The 22,119-nt window shown below is 41.5% G+C and overlaps 1 protein-coding gene across 2 annotated transcripts in view; it reads left to right on the top strand.

Moving 5' to 3' along the window:
- adcy7 (adenylate cyclase 7) overlaps positions 1-22,119 on the top strand; it is a 69,730-nt gene that overhangs the window by 26,680 nt on the left and 20,931 nt on the right. For both annotated transcript variants that reach the window (XM_050059041.1, XM_050058968.1), the window contains exons 2-6: positions 4,856-5,602; positions 13,290-13,487; positions 13,912-14,076; positions 15,902-16,051; positions 21,743-21,903. In XM_050059041.1, coding sequence (XP_049914998.1) covers positions 5,438-5,602; positions 13,290-13,487; positions 13,912-14,076; positions 15,902-16,051; positions 21,743-21,903 — 839 coding nt within the window. In that variant the 5' untranslated portion in view covers positions 4,856-5,437. The remainder of the gene's footprint in view (positions 1-4,855; positions 5,603-13,289; positions 13,488-13,911; positions 14,077-15,901; positions 16,052-21,742; positions 21,904-22,119) is intronic.

Here is a 22,119-nt window from a genome sequence, read left to right as displayed (position 1 = left end):
ATGTGCATATCGAGTGTTAGGATTACTAAGAGAACAAAAGAAATATTTCAGTGTTTTTTGACTTGAATGCTGGAGCGAAGCAAGCCAGCTCCACAGCTGATGTCCACAAGACTGGTTCCTTTGGTCTAGCTGACCTTTACCAGCATCGCCTTTAACCCTGGATCTGTGGAGCATGGGCTGAGAAATGTGGTTCACTGTTTTCTTTTACAGAGGTCATTCTTTGTCCCTTTTTGTCCAAGCTTATTGAATGCCAACAAAAAGACGGCCATAAAAGCAGAGTGATTTGCTTAGGAGAGAGACTTGCCTGTTTGCTCACCATGAAAAGGCTTTCAATAGGGCGCCGGTTCGGTGAAGATTTGACCAGATCTTTAGATAAGGTTGGTTTATTACCCATGTGATTACTTGGCATTAATAAAATTGATTGACCGTTACCAGGCAGCATTCAACCAGAAAATTTCCAGAGTTAATGACACAGTCACAAATGAGGAACTTCCCATGCTTCCTTAGAATAAAATCTAAAATCTCCTGGCCTTGAATGAGGTGGAGAAATATTCAAATTAATTTATGATAAAGAATGACCTTTCAAGTAGAAAGTCAGCAATTTAACCTAGTCATTGCTTCATTTCAAATTGTATAGTATAGAGCCACAAACAACACAAAATTGGCCACCATCCAAACACTTAGGGACTGCATTGTACCTAACTGCTTGACAGATCTCCACCGGCTTTGCTTCCTGTTTGGCATCTGGCATTGTTTGGTGTGTTTTAGGCTGCTCAACAGACTGCTTGTGTGAACACACCAGGGTTACCACTAGTTAATATGGTGTAAAGGCAAATGTGGTCAAAAGGTCCAATGTAGAGACTCTTGATGCATAAAAATCAACAGTGCCAATGCCCATGTGCAGTACACGTTTTATATTGCCATGTGATATTAAAAATTGGCTGAAAGGAATACTTCACCCACAAAATGATAATTTGTGTATCAATAACTCACCCAGTGTTATGTTGAATTTGTAAATAAACGTTCTTCTCGCACGCCTCCATGGTGAGAATCCGAAAACAGAGAAAGTTCCTGATGAATTGGTGTAAAAGTTGGGGTGGGAGGTAGGTTTAACAACAGCAAAACTATTATATGTTAAAGTTTTCCTCTCAAATTCAATGTGACATGGTCGAGTCATTGATATAAAAATGAACATTTTGTGGGTGAAGTATACCTTTAATCAGGATATTGGCGTATACTTAAACAAAATGGTGACTAAATCTATAACCAGTGCATACTCAGTATAAAAACTGCCACAGAAGTGATGGATTAGTATAGACAATGATGCCAAAAAGATAAAGAATGAAAAAGAACTCACAGATTGTCACTTTTGATGACTCAAGTAGGGCTGCCACGATTAGTCGACTAATCGATGACTAATCGACTATTAAAATAATCGACTATTTTAGTAGTCGACTAATTGGTTTGAGTCATTTTTCATAGAAAAGTACTATAAAAGTACCCCAAAATACTCTTACTGCAGCTTCTTACGTTCAGATATTGGCAGCTTTACACACTCTCCCATGACGGTGAACTAAAACCCTTTGGCATGATTATGAAACAAGACATTAGATGACGTAATTTTGGGGTTTGGGAGTGACAGACCGACATTTTTCAACATTTTAACACATTTTTCGATGAAATGATTAGTCGACTAATCGAAGAAATAATCGACAGATTAGTCGACAATGAAAATAATCGTTAGTGGCAGCCCTAGACTAATGTTTAGCCTTTAAAAATACCAAGAGAATTAACTTGCTGTCATTTATCAGTCTCCTCCAGTATATTTAATGATAACCCACCTAACATGTTTTCCATGGTCATCATTGTCTCACACACACACACACACACACACACACACACACACACACACACACACACACACACACACACACACACACACACACACACAGCTCCCAGTCTCTGTTATATTTCACCTCCACTTTTCTTTTACACAAGGGTCTGTACGTTCCTGCGTCTCAGCAGCAAGCACACAGTGACGTTAGTTGGTTTTGTATGGCTGCTGTTTCAGGATGCAGTGACGCCAGTTTACAAGGCTGCTGTGTGATTCCCTCAATTGCCAAGCTTTCGTCGTAAAAGACCTGGCAGTCAATGCAGCACAGTTTCACCCATTCATCCAAGCTTGCCGAGAGACTCGGCTCCATTGAAGCGCACATCCCTGTCTGTTCTCCTGGCTCAGCGCTACGGCACAGCCACAGGTCTGATGGTGCTGCTCTTTTGCCATGGTAACTTTAGAGTTGCCTTTTAAAAAGGGCCAGGAACTTTAACATCTGGTAAATGAGAGTTCTTACGGTGTCAAACTGCTGCCTAAATACGAGGCAAACCCTTTAAATGCTGAAGTCAGCGGGCCATCTGACCTGGATCATGGATTTAAGAGCATTTTATTAACTCTTCCACTTCAGTCATTGAGAAAAAAAAATGGAGCAGGAAAGCTGAGATGCATTTGATCCATGATTCCACTTCAGCCTGTTTCCTGGTCATGCTCAGTCTTGTCACTAACTGGTTGATCACTGTTCTAGACTGTTTCTAAGAAACAATGAAAGATGTAGACATTTGTTCATTGAAGCATGAATTACAAGACAAACACTTATATGAGAGACATTGCACTGAAAGAAACAGCTAACGGCTGCCTTTGTATATTTTCTTCTAAGTAGGATGGTAGATGAGCAGATAGAAAGAAGAAGTATCATCCTGTGGTTTATTGAAAAGCAGCTCCCTTGAAGGTCTACTGTCTGTAGGTATAATAACAGCTCCCTTGTTTCTTCTCAGACACATGCCGTCTGGATTGTTTCTGTTGTGGTGTCAACTGCTTTGTGTGCCGAAGCTTAACTGTGCCTTTATGTGTTTTGTTTTTAACTCAATAATTATATTGCTGGTTTTGCTTTCAAGTATTGCCACTGCCTTGTTTATTTACTTCACCTAAAATAACCATTCCCATATGATCATAAAATATATATATATCTATGGTTGACATTCCTGATTTGTCTGCCAGTTATGATGACAGTCACAGTAACACATGCTTAAGAATGTACAACAGTGCTGTGTACAGTCACATTTAAGATCTAGATGTGGCATCTAGTAGGTGTGTGGAGTAAATGATTTCCCGCAACATGTAAATAGCCAGTACACATCAACTCGGGGTTCCCCTCTAACAGGCCAGTTGATTCTTATCAAGGCAAGAGGAGGACACAATCCCTCACCAGGGCTATTATGCTTTGTTTTACCTCCCTCTTGCTTTTACTGCCTGCAGACTGATGATGGTGTGTTATCTGAGGCAGAGGAGAGCCAGTTGGATGCTGTTCTATCCAGCAGCAGGAGCACTGAACGGGAAAGTTAAAAGTGGTTGTAAACCCACGACAAAGCTTACTGTGGCAATGCATGTTATCACAACAAGATGGACGCCTTGTAGCTGACTTTTCATTCACACACAAGGCAACAGGTGTGTGTGTGTTGTGTGTATGTCTTGTCTTTTTTTTTTTTTTTTTTTTGCTCTGCTTTCCTCATTTTATGGCACATAGCATCTGTCACAGTTGCTATGTGAGAGACAAACATGAAGCAGTGCCTTACACACACCGCACAGAGGACAGTGATATTAGCAACTGGACGAAATGCAGTTTCTATTGACAGCGGTGCGAAGTTCACATTGTTTCCATTGAGCTTCAAGCCAGTGTCTTCTATTCTCTCACAAATGAATATATGTAGCTCTCATTAGCGAGAGATGGATAGTAGCACGCAAATTCACCCCTCTCTAGTTTTTGAGCCATTTTATAAAACAAATTTACAATCTTTTCATCATTTTCAGAGGAATTGCAATATATTTATCAACACAATGCAGCCCTTACCTCCGCTCAGCTGCCACTGCCTCTTCCCTCACACTGTATGTTGTGATTATCAGGTCTTGTTGTAGCTTCACAGAGCTCTAATTGTTTGAAGAGATATCCACATTGTGTGTTTTGACAGAGCCTTCCTGGCATCCTCTCTCAGACTCAGTAGTGTAAATACAACACGGCCCCTCACTCAGCAAGCAGACATATTGTTCTTAGACAGAGGATAAAGGGTTCCTATTTCATGCATTAGTGTCACCACAGATGCTCAGATTGTTGTGAAAATGATTATCTTTTACTTAATTCATCCCTCAGTGATGCATACAATTATGGATTGCACACACACACACACATCCACCTCTCTTTGGTTTGTGTGCCTCTTGTCTCCTTTTATTACTGTAACCTTGGCTGTGGATGTGTCTTGTTTGTTAGTTCAGCTGGGAGAGAATAAAGTGGTTTGTGGGGTCTGTGGCTGTATAGAAGTTCATTTCGCGATGTTGTATTGTTCAGTAAATGGCTCCAAAGCAACTGCTCTCATTAGCAGTTTGGCCCATCATCACGGCTGCTTTCTATGAAAGTTCTGGCCAAACTGAGCCAGGACCCTGGGGTAAACAGAGACAGGGCTTTCTGGGTTGTCGAAATTTCAGAGTTCAGGTATGAATAAGCATGTGGTCATCAAGGAATCCAGATATTTATGTCTCATTCTTCCAATTTTCCCAGTGAATCACATGTAGTGTCTGATTACGTTATGTCTTTCTCAGAAGTTATAGCCAGGTTCCTTTTCAGATCAGTTTAGCTATGTGTTTTATGCCCATGAAACAGATTGTAATATTATAATGTGGTATTTTCTGTTCATTTCAAAGTGTTAGCTTTGGTAGCGTTTGTTTTGTAAATGTGCCACCAAACCTTTGGTAAAATATTTGTCGTTTTTTCTCCCTGCCCCCTCCCCTTCTTCCATGTTCCCCCCTAAGGAGTGGAGCTGCCAACCTCACCGCTCCATTACATCCCGAAACCTGGTGGGATCTCTGATGACCTTTGTTGCTGCCCTCATCAGCTCCTGTTTTCCTCCTGCTCGTCCTCCTTATCCCTCTCCTCCCCTTTTCTTAAACTCCCCTCCCCTCCTCCCTCGTGTCTCCCAGCCCGAGGCTTATTACTCAAACCCACTGAAGGGAGCAACACAGTAGCTGGCAAAGGATGAAGCGGGTCTGCCTGCCAACACCAGACAGAGGATAGAAGACACAAAAGGACTAGCGAAGGGGAGAAAGACAGAGAGAGACAGAGGGGACGACTAGTGGAAAGAGCCGCAACGGAGCTGTGAGAGAAGCAGCAGCAACACTGAAGATGCCACGGCGAAGGAAAAACACAAGGTTTACTTAAGCGTCATGAGCTAGCAAGGGGCCCCTAACAGATCCTGAACTGTTGACTTCTTAACAAACTTCCGCCCCCCCCAACACACACACACACACACACACACACAAGTTGTGGAGACATACACACCTGCTCTCGGGGGCTCCTTGTTAACACCTGATATGCCTCTGTAACAAGTGTGAGCCATGCCAGCCAAGGGGAAGTACCTGTTGAATGACCAAGAGCTGAAAAATGAGGCACTGTACCGCAAGTTCTCCTGCATCAGCCAGTATCAGCCACTGGTGCTCTTGCTGGGCCTCTCCATGCTCTCCTGTGGGATCCTCCTCATCCTCTTCTTTGCCCTTCAACTGGTGAGTCTTCATATGTTTGTTGAAAACTGAAAGTCATTTTGCGCAGTTTGCAGATTTCACATTGGTCATGGAGAGTGTTAAATATCCTGGAATATTTTAGGTTATTGATTATATGCAAATGCTCGCGATGTCTTAAATTAGTTGAGTTATTTGCCCGTGAGCCACTGTTAAGCATTTAGGTTTTCATAATAAATACACTGCTTGTGCAGAAAGAACACCTGTGATTACCCCACTATTCAGAAACCATTGAGGCAGAGGAGTGATTAGCATTGATCTGTTGTTTTTGTGAACTCCTGCAATATGAATTATGGTTACTTTCTGCAAAGAGACATGAAACAATACTAACTGCACCCTTTAAAGTCCGCTAATTTGATTTCAGGTCCGCAAATTTGATTTTCAGGTTTAATTTCGATTTCAGGAAAAGTCTTAGATTATCAGGGTATCTCTCACTTTGCTCTAACCACTTCAGTCGAACCGGTTTTATTTTACAACTTGCTTTAATCAGCTGGTGTGGAATCCAAACTGTGGAAATTGTAACTTGTGTGAGTCTAGGTCAAAAGTTATTTGGGGTGGTAAACAATATTAACAAGTATGGAGGGAGTATGACTTACGTACATAGACGTGCAGATGGTTGCCATGGATGCACTTTACAGGGCAAAGAATGGCACACAGTGCTTTGCTGTGACAGATATTCCTGACCTTGATATGCACTTTGCCTGTTTTCTTAGTATTTTTGTGCCCTTGCAGTACACATGGTGAAAGGGTGGGCGGAATGGCACAGCAAGACGATAGGTGGTGCAAGGCAAGGCGCTGACATTCGATACAAACTGAGCTGTGTCCACAATGTAGCTTTCTCTTGGATACGTGCTGCTTATGGTCTGACAATGGGTTGCTACCTTTTGTAAAGTCTCAAGCTCACCTGCACGTTGTGCTCAGGAATGTCCCGATCACAGCAAAGAATGAAGAAAATACAGGCAAAGGGCAGAGTCTGTGCAGATAAATAGATTGCCACACACTTGTAGTAGTGGGTCGTAAGTGATGACTCAGAGGAAGTCTATACATTGTTTTGGGGGAAACTCCTCCACAGTATACCTTTAAGGAAGTTTTTAGCTGCCTTTTTACAGAAGTGACCTGACTGAGATGTATAGGCCTTTTCCATTGCAGACAAATTTAACTTGTCACAGCAGGACAAACACAGGTGTAACAGATAACTTGGCTCTGATCCATGATGCGAACCTGTAAGCCATTTTAGGGATCCCTCATGCACAAGAACAGGACACTGCAACTGCCTGATCTAAATTTTAAAGCACCTGTGCTTTTCTTGCCATGACATGTCAAAATGTCTGCCCTCTGTAGAAATCTAAGTCAGATACGATTTTGTTGCAGTGATGAATGGCTTATACTGGGGTAATTGTCCACTCAGTGGCCACTTTATTAGGTACACATGTACATAAGTCTCATCATGCAATCCAGTGCAACCTACTTTTATAATGCCTGGGCTGTTCTAGCCTTTGTTCCACTATTCTCTAACTGTGCAATCTCTCATTCAGAATTTCTTGCATTTGTCTTTCTGAAAAATTATAGGATGTTCCTGGGGTTTAATTTCCATATTCTAAGACAAATCTGAATCCACTGCAGCTCAATTTGAAACCTTTGTGATTTTAACAAAGTTAAAGGATCACTTTGTGAGCACAGAAAAAACTACAGCTTCCATGGAAAAAAATCTACAAGATAGCGGGTTTTATCCATATCCGTAAAACTCACCAACCTCTCCCCTTTTCAACTTTCTAGTTGTAATCTCTGCTGTCTAAAAACTTCCTCTCTGGCTTGCTGTTATTACAGACTTGTCTGAGCTGGCCATGACTCTTGACTTGCTCATCGTCTCACTTCTTTTGTCCAGCTGTGACGTTTAGCCTGCAGATGTCGAGGGCTTCTGGGAAATTGTGTTTGTTAAAGAATGCTTAAAAACACAAACCGCGACATTAGATAACTACTGCCCTATCTAAACATATGAAGCGAGTTACACAACATACAGTTGATAAAGACTCGGTTCCCAGGCTGTATTTTTGGTTTTTGGTTTGCCAATTGGATTTTGAATGAGGTTTTCTGACCTCTGCAACAGAATCCATTAGCTCCAGCTGAGTTGTGCGTGTTCCCACTTCACAAGCGCTAGCTCAAAGTTCAGATTTTAATGAAAATAGTTCAAATTTAACATAAATAAAATATGATCATTATTCACTCGCAGGTATTTCCCGAAACTGGTTGGATGCTCGATGTGTCGTTTCATATTTGTTGCCAATGTGGCAGACTTCAGACGTGTTTTTAAGACCTGGAGGGCATAATTTGCATAAAAATGTCAGTTTTATTCTATTGGAGTCTGTATCTTACTGATTTGTTCATAAAACTCCTTCAGATATTGACCTCTGCAGCACCATTATCTGTGTTGTCTGAACTGGCAGTTGCACAAGCCATGCAGGTGATGTATGAAAGGCTCTTCCTAAAATAGTAAAATAGTATTTTCCTTTTGTTAAAATGCATAGCGCCTTCTTCGTGATTAGGTAAAGGAAATGGTTTGGTTCAAATTTAGGAAGGGGGAAACGCATATCCACAGAGAAAGAGTTTTCGACACAACTCTGGCATGCTTGGTGCTGTAAGTCCTCAGGTATTGTAAAAACACAGTGCTTAGCATTGTGAAATTTTGCGAGAGTTAACGACACTCATGTACACATTCATTAGCTGCAAAAGAATACGTTAAAGGGATAGTGCACCCACGCAAACTGAAAATTCAGCCATTATCTACTCACCTATATGCTGACGGAGGCCCTGGTGAAGTTTTAGAGTCCTCACATCCCTTGCGGAGATCGACAGGGGGAACGGGCAGCACACCTAATGGCAGACGGCGCCCCAGACTAACGTCCAAGAACACAAAATTGNAGGGTTAGGCTCATGAGCTGCAGCGGCTGCTTCGTCCAGTAGCCTGAGTTCCGTCCGTATACTTGGGCTCAAAGAAATAAGGCTCAACAAAGAAATGCTGTTCCTCCTCAATTGCAAAGTCTTCAGACATGTTGGGCTGTCCTTTGCTAAAAGACCGTAGTGCAAATTATCTTTTAGCGACTGTGGTTACCGTTGTCTCCCCCTGCGGTGCACGTGTCACGTGATGTAAACATGGGTGAGCAAAGCTCATGCTTTCGCTGGTCTCGCGCAGGCGCGCACACGTGAACGCAGAGCACAGAGAAACAGTCAGAGCTACAGGCTACAGTGAGGCTAAAAACAGAGTTCATATGACGTTTTTCGAAACATCTTATTATGTCGCGGCTGCAGCACACTTGGATCACTATGGATGAGCAGTATGGAGTTACTATGTGGATTCAATTTTGTGTTCTTGGACGTTAGTCTGGGGCGCCGTCTGCCATTAGGTGTGCTATCCGCTCTGCCCGCCGATCTCCGCAAGGGATGTGAGGACTCTAAAACTTCACAGGGCCTCCCTCGGCATATGGGTGAGTAGATAATGGCTGAATTTTCATTTTTGGGTACACTATCCCTTTAAGTACACCTTTCACAAAAGAGATTAGCACATTGAATAATGTTATAGTGTTGAGGCCATAGTTAGCAGTGCTGTTGCACTGGGCTGCATTATATTGAGAGGTATTTCTAATATTCTTATTGATTCACTGATGTATCAAGATACATTAAAAATCATTTTAGAGATCCACAGAGCCCCGCAACATTTTTCTTGTGCTTTGATGGTGCAGAGAAGATTCATTGAGTTGGATAGTGTATGGGGACTAATGTGGCACATTAGGAAAACAGCAGTAGCTTAATGTTGAGAGAAGCAGGACGTGACTAGATGGTCCGTTTGAATCTCTAGGTTGGCTGTGAAAATGTGACAAATGAAAAACTCTCTTCTCTCCCTGGACAACTACTTAAATAAAGCACTTAGGGTAACTCCCCTTCACTACCAGTACAGCTTTCCAGCAGCATGAATGAGTAAGTGATTGTGTAACAGTTAAATGTGATGGAGGCCATGGACGAAATAGACAAAAAAAATGATAGAGAATGCGTATTTTAGTTGCTTTCCAGAGATTAGAAAAGGAGACAGGTTAGAAATGTATCTATTAAACAACCTCAGGTACATGTTTGATAATACTGATGATGCTTCTCTGTCAGCAAACTGCTTTGCCTTTCTACAGAGAGGTCAGGGGTCAGGGTGAGCTACAGAACAGTAGCCATGCAGCTGGTAGTGCTTCAGTTTTGCTCAAAAATATGTCAACAGAAGATATACCTGCTGACACGGGGTCTTTTCACTGAGGCACCGTCTTCCTGCTAAATACACGACCCTGCTGCGCTTAAAAGCAAAATCTTTAGAAGGTTTGTCTGAAAACTGAACAGAACAAAATGAACCAAGCGAGGACTAAAACATTAAAAGGTTGTTAAAACAATGTAGCTGTCAAAGTGTAGAGATTGTAATCGTGGTTCAGACTATGACAGGAAGGGGCAGGTATTCATTGGCTTTGGCTGATCAGCGGCATACTGTTGATTTTGGCATGACGGCAGGTAGCATAGCAGTCAGTCAGTCCAGTGGTTGATATAGTGAACTGACAGCTTCTGTCACCAGAGATTAAATTACTTTCCTCTGTTTGAAAAATCACCTTTAGCTTCCCTCTATTGTGTTGTTGCTGACCCTCTGGCACACTCCCTTTCTCTTGTCATTGTACCAGTACATAAAGATCTTCCACTCAGACAGTTTTTTTTTAAATGGCTCCTTTGCTCATGTATGTACATATGAGTATGCTCACGCGCTGATATAGTCTCTTGCTTATTACACACACAAACACACACATGAACACACTGGCATGATTTTATGACCTATAGTTTTGTCTCTTTTCTAAATTGTGACATTAAATATGCAAAATTCACTTACTAACCCCCTCATCCACCCCCAGACATACCATCACTCTATTCCTTTTCTCCTCATTCTTCTTAGCTATCTTTCCGCACACACAGTTGCTAGGGGTACAGAAGAGTAGAGAGAAAATGCTGGGATGGAGCTTGTATAACGCTGTTGTTAAACTCAAAGGAGGGGCAGGGTGCCTGTTAGGGGGTGGCCACCGGTGTCAAAAAGTCACTGTCAACTTATATAACTCCTCTCCAATTGCATAAAGAGCAGTGCTGAGAGGAAAACTGGCTGAGCCGATGGTCCAAGTGCCACTCATGACTCCAGTCTCAGGCCCTGATTGGATGGAGAGATGGTATTAAGTAGCCTGTTGTTGCAGTTCTTAAAACTGTATCCAAATAAAGTGTGTCTACATGTTTTTAAGAGCTGTGAGAGGATGTTTGAGGAGTGTTATGTTTCATTATAAGATGTCAGTGTCCTCCATACAAGGCTCTTGTTTTGTCATTTCACAGTCATTTTTTCAGCCTTGACCCTTAGATAACATAATATGTACTTAATTTTTTACTTATCTCCTTTGTGATAAATAACAAAAATGCAGTGTTTAAAGCTGTCAGGGATTCGCCATGGTGACATTATTGCAGGAATATATCATACTGGCAGAAAAAGTACAGAAGCAACAGGGTCATCTGCACATTTAGTGCAAAGAAACAATGGACACAGAGTACACAGCGCACTATAAATATTCCTATTTATCCATATATATATATATATATATATATATATATATATATGTGTGTATATAAAGCATTCTATCAGTAAGAACTGTCTGACACTGCAGACATTAAAGCTGAAAGATTATACAGACACCAACGCTATGTCAGAAAAACAATGTAATAAATGGAAATAATACATCAGAAGTGGAGTACTTCTGGTTTCATGTGAGATTTTTGAACATTATAGCTGTATCTGTTCACATGGTTTTAGCTCCTATTCATATAGAATAATTGCTCTTTTTCCACCTACAAAAAGGTTTTGTCAAGACCCACAGCTACATAGGGAGTAGAAAGTGCTTTAGTTGAGATCTGGCCTTTTCCAATGCTGCCATGGTAACCAGAAAGCTCAACATACAATGCAGAGATGGCCTTCTCTGAGCAGAGATCTATTAACACTGACTTTGTGCGTCTGTCTCACTCTTGAGCTCTCTTTTAACCCCATGTTTTCTCTCGTGCTCTCCCTCCGACACCCACTCTCTCCTCCCACTTACACTAAGACAATGTCACACATGTATACGCTTGGACAAACACACCCTGTGTTACGAATGGCATAACTTCTCTTTTTACTTTCAGTATATACTGCAGCTGGCCAACTGAGACATATTTTGTCAAAACATTGTGCCTTGAGCTCTGACACCTCTTGCTCACATATCCGCCACAGTCCAAAAAGTAAAGTTGTAAAAGAAAAAGTATGTGATTTGTAATGCGGCAGATCTTAACTTATTACTTAACGTTACCTTGAAGATACAACAAAACACCACTATCCTAGCTTGCCAGAGATGGAGGTCAACAGAGGGCTCTGCTGTTTTTACTTTGCAATATATGTAGTTTTAAAATTCAAGTTATAACTCTGCACATTGTGATTGCAACATGCTGTATGTATACAGTTATAGTATATAGTTTTTTCATAGTTATGTCCTTTTGTTGTCACTGGTTATCTTAACCAGCTGGTTATCTTGTCAGCTGTCAGTGAGCTCAATTGATGATGTGTATCTTCTGCTGTACAGAGGATTGCTGGACAGAACAGCTGGCTTGCATACTGCAAAATGCGACCGGATGCACGAGGAAATCCTGGTATTTTTTGGCATACTGCATTTGATGTAGTATGTTTTGGGACATAGTAAATCTTTTTCTGGCATACAAAGTAGTACGGTAGTATGGGTATTGGACACACTGAGGGTTGTTGCTTTCATTTGTACATTTACATGCAGGACAGAGAGAGAGAAAGAGAGAGAGAGAGATATTTACACCGACATGTAAACATGCTTTCATGCACACACGTGCACAAATAAACATGATCTCTTCCCCTTGTGCTTGCTTCTCACTGTACTCAACTCAATCAGGGAGATTGTGGCCTGGAGCAAACAGGACATGATGCAGAGACAGATTTCAAGGAAAAACTTTGACATAAGCCTCTTTACTGATTAATATCCAGGGCTCTGAGGAGCAACTTATACCCATCTGAAACCTTATGAAAACATAAGCAATACTTCTACTATAATACTAATACTAATACTACTGATTAAAAAAGATAGAGGTGTGCAAGCATTTAATTAATTTGACAGTAGATTCTAATGTATGTATGGATGGATGGACAAACTAACAGACTCGCCACACAAAAAAATACAAAGACCTGCAGTATACCAATTTGATGAAGCCCATAATGTTTGTTTTTTGTTGAGACTGGTAAAGGTGTTAATTAAACCCAGTGGTCTGGTTTGAGGGTGTTGCTAGTGCTGTTGTTAATACCCTGTAAACTTTTTCAGTCAGTGTCAATGTTTGTGACTAATACACCTGCATGTCAGGTCAGCATCTGCATGGTCTCTCTGTCCCTCTGCAAGTTGCTTAATGTTGTCTTAAAAACGACTTCATAAAAATGGCAACTGTCTGCTACTGAAGCTGACACAGAAGTTATTGTAATATGACTTATGTATATATATGTATGTATCTATATTGCATGATTTACTGATATTACTGTAATAATATGTGTGTTTATTTTTCTCCCTTTATGCTGGAGCAGAGCGCAAAGGATCACTGTGCCTTTGTGAGCGTGGTGAGTGGCAGCCTGTGCGTGTTTCTGACCGTGTTTGTGCTCGTGTGTACGGAGATACTCTCACAACGATGGAGGCGTCTACTCGGCCTGATTGTATGGGCCACACACCTCACCATGGGCTACACCTTTATCTTCAGCAGCCCAATCATCTTGCCTTGGGACCAGGTAACCTCACTGTCCAGCCAGGTTCACATTACGGTTACTTTTTTGCTGCAAGTGACTTTTATAATATAATCGTCCCAGGCCATGCAAACTTATAGACATGGAAATCTTACACAACAATTACCTGAACTGTTTTTTTTTTTTTTCCCATCTCTAGTATTTGGATAACAGATCATTAAAAATCTGCGTTGGTTAATCAGATTTTCTGGTGTGTCTGTAATTTGGTACTGTATTTGTTAATAATAGGTCTATAGTAGGTAGTCCTTATGCCTCATAGCCCAAAATACAAGCATAGACCTACCACAACATACACCTATTTTCCTACAAGCATTCTCCAAGTAGAATGAACCACAGCATTTACCAGAATTTGATTTAGTGATGGCACCAAAGATGACTTCTTGAAATAACGGAACCATTATGTTTCCAGGTGCCTTTCTTCCTCTTCATCATCTTCACAGTGTACACTATGCTGCCATTCCAGTTGTGGTACGCTGTGGTGCTGAGTGTCATCTCCTCACTGTCCCACATCATGGTCCTCACACTGCGCCTCACTGTTTATGAAAAAAAGTCCCCTTCGTACCTCGCCGAACAGGTAAAACCAGTTGGATAAAAACTGTCATTATGTTGTAGAAATGTCTCTGTAATGCTAATGTATCAGTCTGCAGCTGTGTGTTGCAGACTTCAAGCCAGTGTGGGTTATTTAAGGCCAATGTTATCTTCCCAGTAAAGATGAAGTTTCAGGGGTTTTTGTGCAAATATTGTTTACCATCAATTTAACCAAAAAATTATGTTATTTTTAAAGATTGTATGGTATATAAACCCCTGTATTTGTACTGTATTGCAAGACTTTGCATATGGCACTCAGATATCGAACAACCACAGAAAGACAGACAGATGTATAAATCTAAACAACTAATGTGGGTTAAAAAATGAAATGTTAATTTATGAGGTCATCCATAGTCAGTGTATATTACCTACGGTAGATGGCAGTCAGCATAATCCCAGTTTGGATAAGCAGGTAGGAGTACCACCACTGAAGCTATGCAGTGTACTGCTGTGCATGGGGGCAGCAGCAAAACATATTTTCTGCCACCTAATTTTTTCTTGCTGCCAGACTGCCCTTTCCTGCGGGGAACTGAAGCCGTTATCTACACTCTCTTCAAAGCAACTAGACCCCATTGTCAAAAACAGTAATTTTACCTTGCATAACATGGGAGTTGCTGGTCTATGTTACCTTGATTGGTTATTTAATTTTGTTTGTGTTATTGTGTGATTTTGGTGTTTTGAAGGGTTAGTGAAGATTCACCAAAGTGAAACAATAACATGACTGATTGAGGCAGTGGTAAACTGGTACCACAAAGTAGTAAAATTACAGCAAGGTAAAGTAGTGAAAATATTGTACATAAAATGTACGCTCAAACCGATTAATTTTATGGGTAGGCGCTTTTTTAGGTATTTAAAATAAACTTTGCTGTTGCCCCTGTCCACAGCAGTAGATTGCTTAGCTTCTGTGCCGGTACTCCTGTCTGCTTCTCAAAAGTGGGGGTAAGCTAAGTTTAGAGTCAACTTGGATCAGAGGCTCATTTCCCCCCCGGAGATCGCGACGACCACCCTGCAACCAGACCTCGTGCTTTGGTCTAATTCCTCCCAGCTTGTTTACATCATTGAACTGACAGTCCCCTGGGAGGACGTCATGGAAGAAGCGTATGAGCACAAGAAGCTGTGGTACTCCATCTTAGCAGCTGAGGCAGAGGACAGAGGCTGGAAAGTAAAGGTGCGCCCGGTGGAGGTGGGGTGCAGGGGCTTTGTAGCCAGTACAACAGCAAAGCTCCTTAGGGAGGTTGGAGTCAGGGGACAGGCTCACAGACAGGCCATTAAAGAGCTGGCCAACACCGCTGAGAGGACGAGTCATTGGCTGTGGTTGAAGAGAAACGACGCCATCTGGGCCGCTAAGGCAAACAGCTAACCCTGGGACACACACCCAGGCTTGATCAACCTGTGGTGGGCCTGCCACAGTGGAGGGTGTCTTGTGTTAAATGGCCGAAACACCCGTCAATGCTGAGGTACACAACTGACGATGTGTCCCGGTGGTAAAGCCTCATAGCAGCCATCTTTCAAGAACTTCCCATGAATTAGAAGTGGTGCTACAAGAGGGATTGCAACATCTAGTCCTTTCAACGAACATTAAGACAATTTTGAATATATAATATTTGGCCAGGATCAGATTAAAAAATAGACAATGATTTGAAAGTAAAGCCATTAACTAATTAAACGAGTAATTTCTTAAATCCCACTAAGCAGATACATGCGTGTGTGTGTGTGTGTGTGTGTGTGTGTGTGTGTGTGTGTGTGTGTGTGTGCACAAAGTGGTATTTCAATTTAAGCTCTAACATCTGCTGTTGTGTCTGTTTTTATAGCTGCTGTCCAATGCAGTGGTGTTTCTATGTGGCAGTGTGGTGGGAGCCTTCCATAAGGTCCTGATGGAGAAAACCCTGAGGCAGACCTTTCAAGACACACTGAGGTGCCTGAGCATGCGGATGAAGCTGGAGATAGAAAAGAGACAACAGGTTAGTGTAATACACTGGCTGTCAAAGACTAGTTTATAACAGGTTGTACAAAGAAATAGCTACACTCTGTCTGAGGAAATGACCATTAAATATGAAAGCCTACATTATTATGGGTTATTTTATGCACTAAACCTGTTAAAAGAAACATTTCAGTCTACTGTAGATAGAGGATAGAAAATATGTCAAAATGTAAATAGTGAAGTGCATTACAGTGTGTATGACTTTAGGATGATTAAATGGATACCTCCCATTAAACACATTAGATTAAATTAAACTCACACTACATTCCTACACACTCACATCAAGCAATGATCTGTTATCCATTGTGGAATCATGAAGAGAGGAAAATAACAATGTATTATGTCTTTATTAAAAAATTAGGATTGACGTACCAACATTAATAACACTGAGGAAAAGTGTACTGTGCGTTGTAAGCCAATTGTGATGAGCATTTTAATACATTTTATTCTCCTGCATCATCTGTATTCCAGTAACCTCACTGAACTGAAACTAACATTACAGACAAATAATGAAAATAGCTAGTCAGTAATTGTTATTGCCATATTCTTATAACTTTATTTCATCTGTAAGCTTTGCCCTTGGCTGGCCTCATGTTGACTCTCCCATGGATGTTTTCATTGCGACTAACAAATCCTTCTCAAATTAGATCTTCCTGTGATGCCTTTTAAATTAGATGCATCTGTGCTGACTTGCATTGACTTAAGAGGCATTTCTAAAACAAATGCTCTCCTTGTGTCATTTGTTATGACCGTTGCTTAGTGCGGGACATAAAACGTGCTGACAGGGAAGCTGTTGTGTTGCCTAGCAGGACAGACAGGAATGATATAATCGTTAACATTTAAACCTCCTGTTGTAGTTGAAATGGGGCTGAAAAAAAAAGGGAGCCCAGTGCACAAAGTCAGCCAAAGAGAACAGAGACATAATAGCATGGTGAGAGAAGATCCAAGACCGTTCCAAATGGGGAACCAATGAGGAACGCACATTGTGTACCCACAGCTATTTCAGCAGGAGTGAGTCCAGTGTGTGCCTCCTGAAATGGGTCTTGGCAGGGTGAGAGGGCCGTCAAAAATTGTGGCGTTTGTGACGTTAGCACTCCCCTTTGAAAACAATGCTAATGAGATTCTCTCAAACTCTGGTGACCCCTCCACACCTACTGCTTTCCCATTAATCAGACTAATTGTATTTCACTACATGCATTTTGTCACAATGTGTTTTTCCATACTTAAGATATGTACTATATGTAAATAATTAAAGAACTTTTATTTATTTAGAAATAAAAGACCAATGGATAACATTTACAGCAGCACTATATTATGTGACACATCCTGCAGTTGCCCACAGTTATCTATACAAAGGCCACTTTATGAGAGGTGAGTGTTCATGCTTCAGACTCAGTGGGAAACTAAAAGGGTCATTTGAACCCTGTAAGAGGTCAGCCAGTGAATGTGAGCAGTTCAGGTTGCAGCTGAGTGGACAAGTTTACACACACACACACACACTCATTGTTATAGGCAGACAGAGACACACGTACACACAAAATGTATTGCCTTACGTAAGTATTTAAACTTCTTGACCTTTCCCACATTTAGTGTCATCAAAACCTGATTTAAAAAATCATTAAAGTTTGATTATTTTGTTTTTGCTTTACATACCCTAACTCAAAATGTCAATTTCAGTTATTTATGTTTGTTTTGCTTCCTTTAAAAATTAATCAAAAGTGGAATGCCTTGAGTCAAAACACATTCACCTCTTTGCAATAACACCCCAAATCAAGTTAAGGTGGAATTTTATTCTTTTGATATGTCCGTTGAACCTGGAGAGTATCCAGAAAGACTCCAGGGAAATGAAAGGCTTGTGACAGCAAACGTGGCTTTTGCAAAGAACCACATGGAAAATTCTGACATGTTAAAGCAAAGGCTCCTTTGGTTTAATGAAAAGTAAATAGCTAAAGCGTGGTGGTGGTAGCCATATGGATGGGGGTTGTTTTCAGCTCTGTTGAGTAGCAAGAGAAAACAGAAGGATCCTCGAATGGCGCAAAATGCAGGAGATTCTCTCGGCCCTTTTTCTAGTACATTAGAAGACAGTACAGTGACCTGGTGTGTACAGCCAAATGAACATTGGAATGACTTCAAAACAAGAATGTGAATGTCCTCAGGTGGCCCGGCTGAAGCCCAGATCTAAATCCCCTTTGAAGATCATTGTAATGAATTGAACATAACTGTTCACACACACACACACTCCTCACCCCACCTGACCTACCTTGAGCAAATATTAAAGAGAGAAGATTTTATCGACTAAAGTACATGTCCACGAACTCACAGCGCTGTATGCTTGGATGCCTGTTTAAATGAGAAATTAATATGTCGTTTTCAAGCACAGTTCTCAAACTAAATCATCCACGCACACAAACACGCAAACACTTTGCTTTGTTCTCATACCTTACAACTTCTCATATACACCGATCAGCCAAAACATTAAAACCACTGACAGGTGCCGTGAACAACATTGATCATCTTGTTACAATGCAATGTTCTGTTGGGAGACCTTGGGTTCTGACATTCATGTGGTTGCCATCAGACCCGCTCCACCCACCTAAACCCCAGTGCAAAACAGGTACCCTCCTCTTATGGCAGCGGCACTCCCAAGTAGCATTGGCCCCGCAGGACAATGCACCATGCAACACCACAAAAACTGCTTAGGAGTGGCCCGAGGAACATGACAGAGACCTCAAGGCATTGACCTGGCCTCCAAATTCCCCAAATCCCAGTCTGATCAAACATCTGTGGGGCCTGCTGTAACCCCACCTCACAGCCCACAGGGCCCAAAAGATCTGAAGCCAACGTGTTGGTGCCAGACACTATAGGACACCCCCCAGAGGTTCTGTGTTAATGTTCTTGACAGGTCAGAGCCAAGTCTGATCCAAGGAGCACCCACCGTGGATCAGGGGTACATCTGGGGTAGGGCTGGGCGGTATGACAAAATTTTCATATTATGTTTTTTTTTTTTTTTTTTAAATCGTATCGGTTCCACTGTATTTCACGGTATTTTGCTTGGGTTCGGCCACTTGACATGCTGCTGTGTTGTGCTATGGCCTATTCAAGTGCTGGAATTTGTTATTTACGAGAAAAAAAAAACTCCGTACGCGATACAGAGAGCAAAGGAGAATTGTAAACGTGCGACCATGTAGAGACAGAAATGACATGCCATCATGTAAATAAGATAAATAACATAAGGCTATTTAGTTAGTTTAATAAAAGGACAAGGTATAGACCTGTTCTATAAGCCTGGATATGAAGCATCTGTAGCGCCAAATAATATAACGGTTCTTTCTAAAAAGCTAAGACGAAGAATTGGCAGCGGCGGCCATATTTCAGCAGCGGCGGTGCGTTGCTAGTTGCATATAGGGGAAACACTGCTCTTTTTGGTATGAGTTCTTCTGGGTCATCGTGTTCTTCAGCAATGTGTACAATTGCTTTGCTTTCAGAACTCTCTCCGGCAGCCATTCTCGCCTTTAAACTTTTCTCTATGCTCTCACTCTAGCCGGCTCTAGCACGCCTGTGGTGTGCAGCGGTGAAATGTGTCCATGCTGATACACTTTCCCGCTGCAATCAATGTTATTCACTTCACCCACCAGGGGTTTTAATGTTTTGGCTGATCGGTGTATCTGTTCTCGCATTCATTTATTTCTACTTAGAACATGGCACTCTTAAATAATGACTCTGATTGGTCAATCAACAAAATTCTGCGGTGTTTATTTCTTAAGGTATCACCGCTGCTCTGCTGCTCCGTTGCTAGGGACGCCATAGCAACAGCCTCAGACTGAGGAGCATCAAAATCAGTTAACGTTAGTCCACACAGCTCTCCCAAGCTGGCCTGGAGAGCAGGGAGATCATGTCAGTCACTGGCCATAAGCGTGAGGGCAGCCTTTGCAGCTACTGGGCACCCAGCATCTCCGACCGGGAGAAGTGGAGTAAAATCCTCTCCTCTGCTCCAGAAAATGGCCGCAGTTTGTCTGGTGAACGCCTCTCCTCTGTCAATACACTCTGCCAGCAATTTAATAATATTGATGCCAGTTGTAACATTTGAATGTTTTAGTAGCAAGCCATGTTCTAAACGGGATAATGTATAGTGAGCCAGTGACAGTTGAAAATAACTCCCGACAGGGGAATGGAACTCCCCTGTCGGGATACATTATACCTTACTTAGATTCACTTCACATTCTAAAGCACGTAGCAAGGACTGTATCATGTAAAAGCCATTCTTTAGATGAATTTAACAAGCAACAACTTGCAACAGACTGCAACACAGACTTAACTTTCTAAGGCGATTGAGGCTGTACGGAGTGAGCAGCCAGATCATCTACTGGGCAGTCCTAAAGAGCATCATTAAATATGGATTTACAGCATGGCATAGTGCCACTATAGAGCAGACTTACCAGCATCCACAAAAAACTACAGAGGTAATGGGGAAGAAAGAATATGAGCCCTTATAGAGCCTGAACGAGCAGGTATTCATGAAACAAGCAACAAAAATCTTTTGGGACTTTCAACATTTCTTCTCTGAATGCAAACCTCTGCCATCAAGAAGAAGACTCCATGTGCCAAAGTGCATATTAGATCACTTCAAGCTGTTCCTTGTTCCAACCTCCATCAGCCTGCTGAACTCTAATGCTAAATCTTAGTACAACAGGGCAGTATGCAATAAATACATAAACACTTTAACACTTAAATTCTTACAGGTTCTTTTTTAAACCAACATGTTGTCAATGTCAAATGTCTCCTATTTTTAAGATGTTTTCATTTTGTTTCTTCGTAATGTTTTATACATGAAGCAATAGACTGTAGCACTGTGCCAAAGAAAATTTCCCCTCAGGGCAATAAAGGTAATTCTACTCAACTAACTTGACTCAGCAAGTGTAGTCAGATATCACCTGATGCCTCTCTAGTGGTTTGAAGGATTAATCATTTCTTGAGAGGTTGCCCCTTCAGAGTCCTGTCTTAATCAAGCCATTGAACTTTAAACACCTCTCAGGCTTCTGACTATTGTGGCAGACCAACCCCAATGATATTTCTTACTGAATGGATGTGTTGTGTTTACACATGCTGAATGTTATTCCACTCTTGAAATGTTTACCTTTATTCGGCTATCATAGCAGCATGGTGATGTAATGTTTGAATGTATTTGGTACGACTGAATTTGAACCTGTATGAACATGCCATTTCTTTTATAAACCACACTTGCTCCAAATACCACTTAAAAGCTTAAGGCTGTGGGGACAGCACTGAAGCACTAATGGGGCCACCTCAGGTACAGATTGGTGCTAGGTTTGTGGTATACCTACAGTGGTGACATAGAAAAAGAGACAGGCACAGGTAAAATAAAAAAAAACACTGTTCACATGTCAGGTGAACAGCGCTCTGACAGATGCTTGATGAGACAAAGGTTCATAGCTGGATATTGAAGAGTGAGATGTTGTTGTGGTTGGTCTTGTGATCATGCCTGCATGAGTTAGTATGTGTTATGGCTGTCTCCAAATAGGACTTTTTTCATGTCAGGAATTTACCACTCATTACTGTACATTGAGTGTGACAGTCAAATAAGCCTAGTTTCCTTGCTCAACTTGCAGCTATATAACTAATTGTGTGTGTGTGTGTGTGTGTGTGTTTGCAGGAGAACCTGTTACAATCTGTGTTACCAGTCTACATCTCTATGAAGATGAAGCTTGCAATCATGGAGCGCTTGCAAGACTGTAAAGACAAAGAAGAACAACAGCGACTGGTCAAAGATAACAACTTCCACAGTCTTTATGTCAAGAGGCATGAGAATGTCAGGTACAACCACAAACCACCTCAAAATACATTGAAAGACAGATTTTAGATGTATTGATCATTAGAGAGCCCTTGTTATAAAGGATCACCCCAATGTGGACGCCTTATTCTACTAGCCCTACCATGCACTGAGGGGATGGTCAACCTGGATCTTGGACAGCAGCTTTAAGGAGATATTTTTTAGTCTTGCGCTTTGAGCTTTTAATTCTTTAGGCTTGC

This window comes from Epinephelus moara, chromosome 1, assembly GCF_006386435.1.
Source record: "Epinephelus moara isolate mb chromosome 1, YSFRI_EMoa_1.0, whole genome shotgun sequence".
NCBI classification, from domain to species: Eukaryota; Metazoa; Chordata; class Actinopteri; order Perciformes; family Serranidae; genus Epinephelus; species Epinephelus moara.
The sequence above is the reverse complement of the archived record's forward strand: the minus strand, read 5'-3'. Positions and strand labels throughout refer to the sequence as shown.